This window comes from Limulus polyphemus, unplaced genomic scaffold (genome assembly GCF_000517525.1).
Source record: "Limulus polyphemus unplaced genomic scaffold, Limulus_polyphemus-2.1.2 Scaffold1157, whole genome shotgun sequence".
Taxonomy (NCBI): domain Eukaryota; kingdom Metazoa; phylum Arthropoda; class Merostomata; order Xiphosura; family Limulidae; genus Limulus; species Limulus polyphemus.
Window position 1 is genome coordinate 83791 of NW_013666767.1, and position 12517 is coordinate 96307.

Below are 12517 nucleotides of genomic sequence, written 5' to 3' on the forward strand. Positions count from 1 at the left end.
CAGTATCTTTCGCTGACCTACATCTACTGTTTGTTGGCAGTATCTGACAGTGTCCTTTCGCTGACCTACATCTACTGTTTGTTGGCAGTATCTGACAGTATCTTTCGCTGACCTACATCTACTCTTTGTTGGCCGTATCTGACAGTGTCCTTCAGCTGACCTACATCTACTGTTGGCAGTATCTGACAGTATCTTTCGCTGACCTACATCTACTCTTTGTTGGCCGTATCTGACAGTGTCCTTCAGCTGACCTACATCTACTGTTGGCAGTATCTGACAGTATCATTCGCTGGCCTACATCTACCGTTTGTTGGCCGTATCTGACAGTATCCTTCAGCTGACCTACATCTACTGTTTGTTGGCCGTATCTGACAGTATCCTTCAGCTGACCTACATGTACTGTTTGTTGGTAGTATCTGGCAGTATCCTTCAGCTGACCTACATCTACTGTTTGTTGGTAGTATCTGGCAGTATCCTTCAGCTGACCTACATCTACTGTTTGTTGGCAGTATCTGACAGTATCCTTCAGCTGCTTACACGTACAGCTGCCTTCAAAATTGTCTTTACTTTGTCACACCGTAAACATTTTAAAAGGTATATTACAAGACCCCCCACAAATATGTAAAATCGACTTCAAAATAGTATTTAATGTTTACTCCAGACTTCAATATTTAATGTTTACTCCAGACTTCAATATTTAATGTTTACTCTAGACTTCAGTATTTAATGTTTATTCTAGACTTCAGTATTTAATGTTTACTCTAGACTTTAGTATTTAATGTTTACTCTAGACTTTAGTATTTAATGTTTACTCTAGACTTTAGTATTTAATGTTTACTCTAGACTTCAATATTTAATGTTTACTCTAGACTTCAATATTTAATGTTTACTCTAGACTTCAGTATTTAATGTTTACTCTAGACTTCAGTATTTAATGTTACTCTAGACTTAAGTATTTAATGTTTACTTTAGACTTAAGTATTTAATGTTTACTCTAGACTTCAATATTTAATGTTTACTCTAGACTTCAATATTTAATGTTTACTCTAGACTTCAGTATTTAATGTTACTCTAGACTTAAGTATTTAATGTTTACTCTAGACTTCAGTATTTAACGTTTACTCTAGACTTCAGTATTTAATGTTTACTCTAGACTTCAGCGTTTTAAAAAGTCTCACCAACGTTGTTTTTTTTTTTTCCAAACAGAAGCACGTACTTAAGAATATGAAGAGAAAATTACTCGGTTACATATAGACCTATGCAAAATAAGTGTCAATCGTAATATGTTTATAATAAAATACTTCTTAGTCTAGGAAGAAAACTGATACATGTAATCAGAAATTACATACAAGACGTAGGCTCGGTTTGTCGTTTAGCCTCATGGAAGACTAGAAATAGAAAAATGAGAGGATAAATATAAAATCTATAAAATGTTAAGAAAAAAAGATATAAACCTCGCTATTTCAAAAACACGAATAAAAACAAAAAAGTCTTGGTTCTAAATTAATTTTTGGAACATTAAGAAATTAAGGCACTCTTGTCAACAAAATAAACAAAATTTTACATATCATAGCATAAATTATCATAAATCATATTCACAATTCTCAAATTCGATGAAAATGTAATATATATTTTTTTTGTGACAAGTGCCTGCAGATGTCGCTGTCTTCTAAGTCCGTAGTAGGGACGAAATGGTTTAGCTATTCTATACAGCAATTCAACCCACCTTGTTGCTTTTAGCATTATTAAGAACATAGTTATTTTAGTTTCTGTCTGAATGCTTTGAACAGGAATCGGAAAGGGTCCATTTTGGGTCGCTGCAGATTTTTTTCTGGAATGATCTTCGATTGTTGATTTTTGTTTTGACCGATGCCGGGCTTAGAAAACTTTAGACTCTTGTTCTGATGCTTGCATGCCTTGCCTTGTGGATCATTATTACCTCGTTGCTTGGTTACTTCCTCGGAATTGATATCCTGACAGGTCGGCTTTGAAACTTTATGTCTACGTGGCAGGTAAGTTTTAACAGGTTTGTCTTGAGCGGGTATCTTTCGAACAGAACTATTAACATTTCCTTTCACGTGCATCAGCTCGTGTTCTTCGTGCTCTGGAATGGGAAAGAGAATAGTAGAGCGACTCAGTGACACCTGGTTTTGACGCTTGCAGTGTCTTGGAGGTGGACGTATAGACACATTCAATATTTCGACCTTTCCTGGCAAGTGTGGTACATCGTCTATTGCTACGTTATTCGCAGAAAGATGGCGTTCCGGGTCTCTCGTCCAAGGCTGATGTTGCTTTGTAGCAGCAGGTTTAAGTGAGCGGGTGACTGGCTTGCCTGGAGGTGCAAGGCCTAATGGTGGAATGCGACGTGTAGATGGAGGGTTCGTTGCCACCGAGATTTTGTTCTTCTTGTATTTCTGAATCGGTGGTTTCGAATTTGATCGCGACTTATCAAGCAGTATAGAAGAGGAAATGACACCTTCTGGTTCCTTCAACATCTCACTGACAGAAGCGAAGTTAACAGAAGAAGCATTCGTTGGTGTTAACAGCGCAATCTCCTGGTGCGAGCCAGACTCGAAAGATTTCGCCTGAGGAAGAGGAGTGCTCCATCCGTGATTGGTTTGCTTAAGTCTGAGGATCTTGGTGCGACACACCACACAACGAAGAGGTAGAACCCGCTGCGACACAGCAATCTGGATGGTCTTGACGAAACACTTTCTACAGACCACTCTGTGACCACATGGAAACGTCTGCATGGTAGCTTTGGCATTAATGCAGATGGCACACTGTAATACGGTTAAACGTGGAGTTAACAACAGACTTGAAAAATACACACACAAATATCCTCGTCTATTTAATTACATGCTCTCCCTATTAGCAGTGAAAGGTCAAAATTAAATAAAAGTACCCTATATAAACACTATTAACGATTGGTTATAGACTTACAAAGCTAAAATACGTGGTTCGGTTCGGACAGGGCGCAGGTAGGTAGCCGAATGTGTGTTTTTACACTAAAGCAGACAACAACACGTTAACCCTAGTTCTCTTTCACTAGTGCTCAGTAGTTATTTAATCTCAAATATCGAATATTTTTTCCAAGTCTTTCAAGGTTTTTTTTAATGTAAAAAACTGTAGGCATCTTTTGTTTGTTTGTAATTAAGTACAAAGCTACACAATGGGCTATCTGTGCTCTGTCCACCACGGTTATCGAAACCCGGTTTCTAGCGTTGTAGGTCCGCAGACATACCGCCGTGCCCCCGGGGGGCAGGCATCTTTTATTTACAGAAAACCTATTGAATAATGACGCCTTTAATGAAAATTCTAATGATAGAGATCTTTCGTGAAGAGAAATATTGGTACAAGATTGAGACAAAAAAGGGGAATTTCGGACATTCACATGAAACTACAAAAAGAGAAGGTAGCTAGTCTACAGTACCCACCGCCAACACTTTGGCTAGTAGTAAGATTTTACCATTAACCCACGAACCCAAAGCGTGAAGTGCGATTTTCAGGCAGTGGGACGAGAAGATGGGCATTTAAATTCACAGACAGGTACATTCACCACTAAGCCACGCTGGGACATTCATTATGGCATGGTCAGGTGATTGGGACGCTCGACTCGCAATCTGCGGGTTGGAATCACCGTCCCACCAAACATACTCGACCTTTCAGCCGTGTGGGCGTTACAATGTGACGATCAATCCCATTATTCGTTGGGTAAAAGAGTAGCCCAAGAGTTGGCGGTGGGTAGAGATGACTAGCTGCCTTCCCTCTAGTCTGTCACTTCTAAATTAGGGACGACTAGCGTAAATAGTCTTCGTGTAGCTTTGCGCGAACTTCCAACCAAAAACCAATATTTATTATATTAATTTTCCCATTTTCAGTTCATATTATCAACTAGATAAACTAAGAACGACAGTGACACATGTGCACATCAATATAAAAAAATATATTGTAATTTGTGAAAATTTAGCCATCTAGCAGGTGACCGTCTGTCGTCGACAGCAAAGGTTAATTCTGTTCGTTTGTTATTAAGCATCTAGCTGCACAATAGGTTATCTGTTCTGTACCGCGAGTATCGAAACCCGACTTGAAGCGTTATAAGCCCCAGATCTACTGTTGAACCATCAGGGTGGGTGCAATTTTTTGTTGTTGTTGTTGTTGTAATTCGATACTTAGAAGAACCGATGGATAAGATCTTGAATTCAAGTTACTTCAAAAAATATTTTTGGCGTTGTTTTATTTTATTTTTGTCTGCCCAGTTTATTTGTTTTAAATATTAACCTTAATTTGATGACGGGAAAAAAAATCTTGATTGAACTTATAGTTAAAGTGGCATTTTATGCTGGTTAGTAATAGGGTTAGAAAAAACATTCTACACTCAGCAGCCCTTTAGATCATCGCTCTAAAGAAACGAGATGTTCTATATGGATATACATTTTCTACGAAGGAAAAGCTGTTGTTGTTTGTTTGTTTTTTTACGAACTTCTTCAAAATTACAGATTTTGCTCAGAAAACGATCTAATAATAAACAAGAAAAAATAACTTGTTTTAATGTTTCATGGGTGTTGAATGACTAAATATATCCTACTTTGTGTTGCAATTAGGCCCGGCATGGCCAGGTGGTTAGGGGGCGCTCGACTCGCAATCTGAGGGTCGCGAGTTCGAATCTCCGTCACACCAAACATGCTCGCCCTTTCAGCCGTGGGGGCGTTATAATGTGACGGTCAATCCCACTATTCGTTGGTAAAAGAGTAGCCCAAGAGTTGGCGGTGGGCGGTGATGACTAGCTGCCTTCCCTATAGTCTTACACTGCTAAATTAGGGACGGCTAGCGCAGATAGCCCTCGTGTAGCTTTGCGCGAAATTCAAAAACAAACAAACAAAATGATAAAGACGACATTTTGTTATTTCTTATAAATGACAGATATTTAAGACCTTACCTCCTCTTCAGGTGACCTAGCAACTTCTGGCTCATGTTCCTCAAGTTTAACTAACAGTTTATCCTGAAGAAGAAAAAAAAACACGGTATTTAAAGTACTTAATAATCATTACGTATTCCTTCACTAAGCAAGAGTTGATTTTCAGCAACGTAAACAACATAGTAATTATTAAGAAGTTTGATATAACCGGAGAAACATTACCATAATTAAAACAAAGATGATTTCCATCTGTTCACCAGTAGTTTTGTGGCACAATTATCTATTCCTTTAATTGATGTGTGGAGATCGGCTTATTTGTCTCCTATGCTCGTTATGAAGTTGAGAATAACAAGATGTTGATGTTGTAAAAACCTCTTTCAATATTATGTATTTACTTGTTATAGACTTGTTGTTAATGTTGAAAACTGATAAGTGAAGGTACAGATTGTTGTGTGGGACGATGAATAGAATGAAGTAGCAATAAAAATCCGAGTTGCTCTGTTTCCTTGGAGACGTATGTGACTTCATATAGATGTTGTAACGTCATCACGAGTGATTCACGAGCTTCAACGTCCCGGATGTTAATGTACCATCTATTCAGCAATAGTAAAGTACGTACAGAACACTATTATTTGCTTATATGCAATATGTCGGTATGTATGTAATCAGTGAAGTACTGAAACGTGAATAATTGCTCGGAAAAAGGCTTAGTTATGTGAAACACTGAGGCTAGAAAAGAGAAGCGTTATAGTACATTAATAACACGTTTTTGTTCGTAAAAAACAAAGAGCATAGAAAGGTACAGACAGACAAATAGGTGTGTATAGAACAACAGAAAAGGGGGAAGCGGTTCAGAAAATAGATAAACTGTATGATAGGTATAGATGAAGCAGAAAGACCGAACACAATATAAACAAACAGAAATATAGGCATACAAACAGATTAGTAAAGAAACATTTATAAAAGTATAAGGATTTAGGTGCCTTGAATGAGAGAACACTATCGGTTTAGGACAGCCAGTGACTTTTTCTCATGGCAATTCGCGTATAAACAAAAACTTTGTACACTGCACCAGAAGTTATTCAATCTAGTCCGAGTTCAATCTAGTTTCTCAGTTCCGGTCGATAAATAGGCCACGCAGAATCGTAAGACCTCTTAATATATCTTCCAACGACTGTTGTGACCTTTAGAAAGTGCAGCAAGTCGTTAAAGATCAAATTGTTAATAGACAAACACATTCAATCTGTCTGAATTCACGAACATGCAACTAGTCCTTACAGATCAAATTGTTAATATAAAAACACATTCAATCTGTCTGAATTCACGAACATGCAACTAGTCGTTACAGATCAAATTGTTAATATAAAAACACATTCAATCTGTCTGAATTCACGAACATGCAACTAGTCCTTACAGGTCAAACTGTTAATATAAAAACACATTCAATCTGTCTGAATTCACGAACATGCAACTAGTCGTTACAGATCAAATTGTTAATAGAAAAACATTCAATCTGTCTGAATTCACGAAAGATGGAATAAAATTTTAAACGCCAAATCTGAACTGAGCTGTATGTTTTTCTTATAGCAAAGCCACATTAATGTTGTTAATGTTGAAAACTGATAAGTGAAGGTACAAATTGTTGTGTGGGACGATTAATAGAATGAAGTAGCAATAAAAATCCGAGTTGCTCTGTTTCCTTGGAGACGTATGTGACTTCATATAGATGTTGTGACGTCATCACGAGTGATTCACTAGCTTCAACGTCCCGGAATCGAACCCCTGATTTGAGAGTTGTAAATCCGAAGACTTACCGCTGTCACAGCGGGGGACTTGAACTGAATTAACCAATATGCGTAAGACGTTTCCATCCTCCGCACGTAAAAAAAAAAAAACAACAACAACAAAACTACGGTCTCGACTCCCACTCCCGTCCTAACATTATGTCAGTTTTCATTTTAGCGGGATGAATTGAAAATACCCAGGAGAATAAACAGACGTCATTCGTACAGCTATAAATAACTTCATACGTGATTAAATACGATATATATACTTAAAGAGAAGGGATTAATAAAAGCAAGTATTTTTCAGTCACTTAAATATATATTTACAGTTGAATGAAACAGAAATAGATCAACACAGGCAATATATTTCAGATTCTAAACTAACGCGTATGATACGTCCAAGTCTTTTTTTTTTTTGGAAATTAGGAATTTTAAATTGTATTAACTTTGTAATTTGGAAGTTGGTAATCAGTTCATAAGTTCACACATATTTTACAGCACTTAAAGTAAACGGCATGCTTCGTATCTCTGATAATGGAAATAACAAGTTACAAGGACGACCCCTGTAAAATAGTTTATTTTATGCCTTTATCCGGTTGTACAGGAAAGCTATCAGCAGTCTCTAGGGCAATGATGAATTGAAGTTTTTACTTAAAGTGGGTGTTTAAAAGAGTATTTCTGTGATCAAGATAAATTTCTCAGGATATTTTAGGTATTGTAGTAAAATTTAAAATACCCTAAAACACAGCTTTTTTCACACGTACGTTTCAGCCCGTATTTAGCCAGCATGAAAGTACGTTTTAGCCGTATTTTATCCAGATTTTTTTTTACTATTTAACGTAAAACTAGAACAGAGAATCACATACTCAGAAATGAAAGACATTTCACGTTATGTTTATTTGTTTGTAGTTAAGCACAAAGCTACATAATGGTCTATCTGTGTCCACCATGGGTCTCGAAACCCGGTTTCTAGCGTTATAAGTCCGCAGACTTGCCGCAGTACCACTGATGGGGTGTGGGGTGGGGAGCACCACATTATGTGCAGACGTGTTTGTTGATTTAGCGTAAATCTGCACAATGGACTACCTGCTCACCGCGGGTAGTCGAACCCCAGGTTTTAGCATTGTAGATCCAAAACTAACCACTGACCCACCGGGGGATTGTTATGTACGGAGTTTTTGAATTTCGCGCAAAGCTACACGAGGGCTATCTGTGCTAGCAGTCCCTAATTTAGCAGTGTAAGACTAGAGGAGAAGGCAGCTAGTCATCACCACCCACCGCCAACTCTTGGGCTACTCTTGTACAAACGAATAGTGGGATTGACCGTCACATTATAACGCCCTCACGGCTGAAAGGGCGAGCATGATTGGTGTGACGGGGATTTGAACCCGCGACCCGCAAATTGCGAGTCGAGCGCCCTAACCACCTGGCCATGCCGGGCCCAGTACGGAGAGAGAGAAAGATTTCTATGACATACGAGTGTAATATTTTATTTTGTGCTAGGAAAAAACTGACAGTGCAGTTTAAGTTAGTCACATTCTCAAAACACCGAAGTTACCAAACAGCCATAGCTAAGCTCTAAAAAACAAACAAAAAAAACAAACAAATACATCGTGAATTGCGCAGGCGCAGTATGGAAATTATTCGTTAAATGTTAGTGTCCAGTAATACATGAGACGATTTTGTTTCCTGGACTGGTCACAATTAGAAAGTAGCTACAGGCACGCGATATTTCAGTGCATATTCAGAATGGATAGTTTTCGTTTTTGTCTGTTTGTTATTAAACACAAAACTAAACTACTTAATGGGCCATATGTGCTATGCCCACCACGAGTTTAAAAACCTGGTTTTTAGTATCATAAGACCTCAGAGACACAGCTGATCCACAGGGGTCCAATTTTAAGTCAACGACTTTACTTTAAAAGCCATCAGACTTGTTTATAGCTGGAACAGCGGTATGTCTGCGGACTTACAACGCTAGAAACCGGGTTTCGATACCCTGGTGGGCATAGCACAGATAGCCCATTGTGTAGCTTTGTGCAAAACTTCAAACAAACAAACAAGACTTGCTTATTGCCACCAGATCACCGTTAGAGGGTGCCTTCGATTAATGTGAAGCGACACATCAATACGATGAAAACTCCAGACGTAACGAAGGGAAGGATTGGACTCTATATTAGAAGGCGCCAGCCACAGCTATACCACAAAACAAGAACTTAGTGGAGCCTAAAAAAAGAAAAAGAAAAACAGACACACGAATAATAAATAAAGTTTTTTTTTTCGATTTTCATCTATTAAGACAATTAAACATAAAGAGGGATTTTAATTTTGCTATCTCGGCTGTTGAAACCTCAGCAAATGAACGACGTTAATACAGTTTGTAGGAGTAACAGTCAGGATTACACTGTTTGTAGGACTAACAAGTTAGGGTTACATTCCTCTCAAACTTCTGGAAGTGACGTGTGCGAAGTAGAGATGATATGTCATACACAAACACACATATATATATATATATTCATTCACTGGATTTGTTTATTATCTGATCGATGAACAACCTGTATTAATAAATACGATCCAGATATTTTTCTTCAATTATATGGATGAATGTAGGTGAAATGCGTTTCCCTTAAAACATTAAAATCAGGTCGTACAAGTGAATTTACAAAAGAAATTAAATCAGTTTAAAAAAAAAAGGTCAAAGGTCAACATATTATCAGTACAACTCGTGAAACACGTAACACGCACATCTACCAGACTAACACCAGAAGTTTCAATCACGTGATACCATATTGCTCACTGCATATCCGAGAAGATATGTCGGAGTACGAAGTTGAGATGGTGGTGAACATATCTCAAGATAAATGTAAAAAAAAAATACTTCTGATAAGTTAATATAATCTGTTTCTTAACTTAGGTTAATTAGGGCTTTCAGGTGCTTGTCGTAAGAAGATTATTTCTCTGTGAAACGACTTAAGAAACCTCGCTCAATCTGGACGTTTGATCTATTATTCGTAACCCCAATTCCAAACTTCGTCTTGCTGAAACCGAAAAGAAAAAAAAAAGGCGCTCGATCTTTACTTGTGCCCGTATTTTACAGATTCGGGACTATATACGTCAAATAAGAAACCGATATTGCCTGCTGATAAACGTTGTTTTTTAAAAAAATAGGAAAAAAAACCCACTAACAATGAACTTTTACGAAGCTGTATATATATATATGGAATATATAACATGTTGGTCCTTGTAAACTCCAAGGTTTAATGTTTTAGAATTTCTTTCAAATATACACAAAGAGCATCTCCACATAAACTGTCTCTAATTTTTAACTGATAAGACGATAAGGAAGACAGTCAACAGCACCTACCACCAACGCTTGGGCTGCTATTGTCTAAACGAATAGTGGGATTTAGTCGTTATTTCTATAGCTAACACACACACACACACACACTCCCCAATCCCAAAATGTGGAACGCGCGTTATTACGACAACGAGCTGAGAACCATGAATCTTCTGATTCACAGGTAGGACAAACTAACAATCAGACTACGCACCAAATATATGAAAAACGTTGTGTAGAATATTTCCTTAGGGGCAGAGAAGTCTGGTAATTCACAGTCTATTATTATAATAATTTAAACCTCAGTCGCTGATTGGTGCAATAGTTTACTCCCGACATCAACAGCTACAGAAAGTTAGTTAAACATTATCTGTGGATTATTTGCAATCTAATCACGCCTTCGATTTGCTACTATTACAGTCGTTAACTGACGTATATCACAACCAATGGTAACAGAATAATTAATGAAATAACTAAATACAAACAATCAAATTAGAATCTTTCAACAAGGATAGTTAAAACAAGGTGTCAAGTTCATTCTACTGATACAGGTTACCATAGCGATATAAGCATACTGATGGAAAGTCTATAACAAAGCTTTTACATTTATGAATATTTCGTTTAATTAAGGTTAAGAGCTTACTTACTATTTTATGGTTTAGATGAGATAACTCTCTCTCTGTCACTTTCCTCCTGTTTTTTTCTAGCTGACGTTTCTTGAGCTCGTTGATTTTATAGACCAGGTAGATTCCAGGAACAGCCAGCACCACCAAGGGCTTCTTCAGGGCAGCGTTGAAGACGTTAGGCATAGCGAGTCTCGGGGGAACACTAGACCATTCAACTAAAACCAACGTGGCTTGACGACGTTAAGGGGTGCAAACTCTCCTGTATTTATTTGCTACTCATATCTGACAAACAGGATGATGTCATCGAAGTGGCGCGAAGAAATGCGCCAACTTCGGGTTATTTGTTTGTGCGGCACACTTCCGAACTCAGCAACGTCCTGATACCATGACGTCATTTTTGTCGAATCACGTGATTCGAAGTTATGATCGATAATGCTGCACCAAAACAAATTGGAGTTAAAGGTTTCCCTGTGCGCGCGCAGAAAACTGCTGACTCGGTCTCATGTAATTATGAAAAAACTTGATGAAGAGAAAACTACACCACGAAGAAACTTTATTTATGTGGTAGTTCAGCCTGTTATCAGTTTCTTTCATTTGGCATGACGTCACCGTGTGACGTAGCCTCTACGTCAGTTTGAAAAAAAAGAAAAGAAATAACGACACTGATATTGTTAATGGGCTTCAAACACGCGACATGTTGTTTAACAGACGTGGCATTAAAAAATCGTGATCCGTTTTTCGGTACTGAACTGTACCGTTCTGGTGTTTTTTCTTCCCAAATTGAGGCGTTGGCCTTTTCATCTCCATCTTGAACAAAAGCGTGGGGTCTGGTTAAACAGATTTCACAGACTATGGCAGACCTGGTGGGCGGATCACACAATCTACAAGCCAGGCTGGAAATCAAACGTTGTGTATCTGAAAATGTCATGAAGTGTTTGTTTGTTGCTAAACGCGAAACATCTTTAAGTAACCTTTTTTTTTCTTGGTAACAAATACGAGTATTTCAATGTACGTAGAAGAAAAAAAAAACATTTGGAAAACAAGTTTACACATCAATAGTTCTAAAAATACCCAAATCCTATGGTGAAATATCATACAACTCAACCATGTTGTTCAAAAGTAAAAAATTTTTATCACAATGTACGATGGTGAGATAGCTTAGAAACTCAACCATATAATCTATGATATGATAGAATATATTTATCTGCTTGCCACTTTTATCTCTTTACTGTGTGGTCTTATCTTCGTATTAATAACTACACGATACAACCACACTTTGTTAGAAAGTCCATACACCATAAAGATAAACGGTGTTAAAGAAGACAAGAGACATATTAACAATGATTCTACAAAAAAATTCAAACCTTCATCATACAACCTCATGGAGCTCCAATCAGCCTGCTACAAACTGAACCTTCATAATACACTCTAGTCAAGGTTCAGTTAGAAGATGGTTCATAATACACTCTAGTCAACCATCTTCTAACTGAACCTTCATAATACACTCTGTCAACCATCTACTAACTGAACCTTCATAATGGTTCAGTTAGTAGATGGTTGACTAGAGTGTTTTCATAATACACTCTAGTCAACCATCTTCTAACTGAACCTTCATAATACACTCTAGTCAACCATCTACAAACTGAATCTTCATAATACACTCTGGTCAACCACATACTAACTGAACCTTCATAATACACTCTAGTCAACCATCTACTAACTGAACCTTCATAATACACTCTGGTCAACCATCTACTAACTGAACCTTCATAATACACTCTGGTCAACCATCTACTAACTGAACCTTCATAATACACTCTAGTCAACCATCTTCTAACTGAACCTTCATAAT

The 12517-nt window shown here is 37.6% G+C and overlaps 1 protein-coding gene across 7 annotated transcripts in view; it reads right to left on the reverse strand.

Annotated features, from left to right (window-relative positions):
- Positions 1 to 10994, reverse strand: part of LOC106462398 — a 32980-nt gene extending 21986 nt beyond the window's left edge. The window contains exons 1-4 of one of the 7 annotated variants that reach the window (XM_013922323.2): positions 10687 to 10994; positions 4940 to 5002; positions 1727 to 2783; positions 18 to 1388 (exon numbers count right to left, since the gene is read on the reverse strand). In XM_013922323.2, the coding sequence (XP_013777777.1) occupies positions 1758 to 2783; positions 4940 to 5002; positions 10687 to 10848 (1251 nt within the window). In that variant the 5' untranslated portion in view covers positions 10849 to 10994 and the 3' untranslated portion in view covers positions 18 to 1388; positions 1727 to 1757. Of the gene's footprint in view, positions 1 to 17; positions 2784 to 4939; positions 5003 to 5140; positions 5386 to 10686 lie in introns of those variants that run through there. The other 6 variants (XM_022389649.1, XM_022389648.1, XM_022389647.1 and 3 more) reach the window with 6 other exon arrangements.
- Positions 10995 to 12517: the final 1523 nt, after the last annotated feature.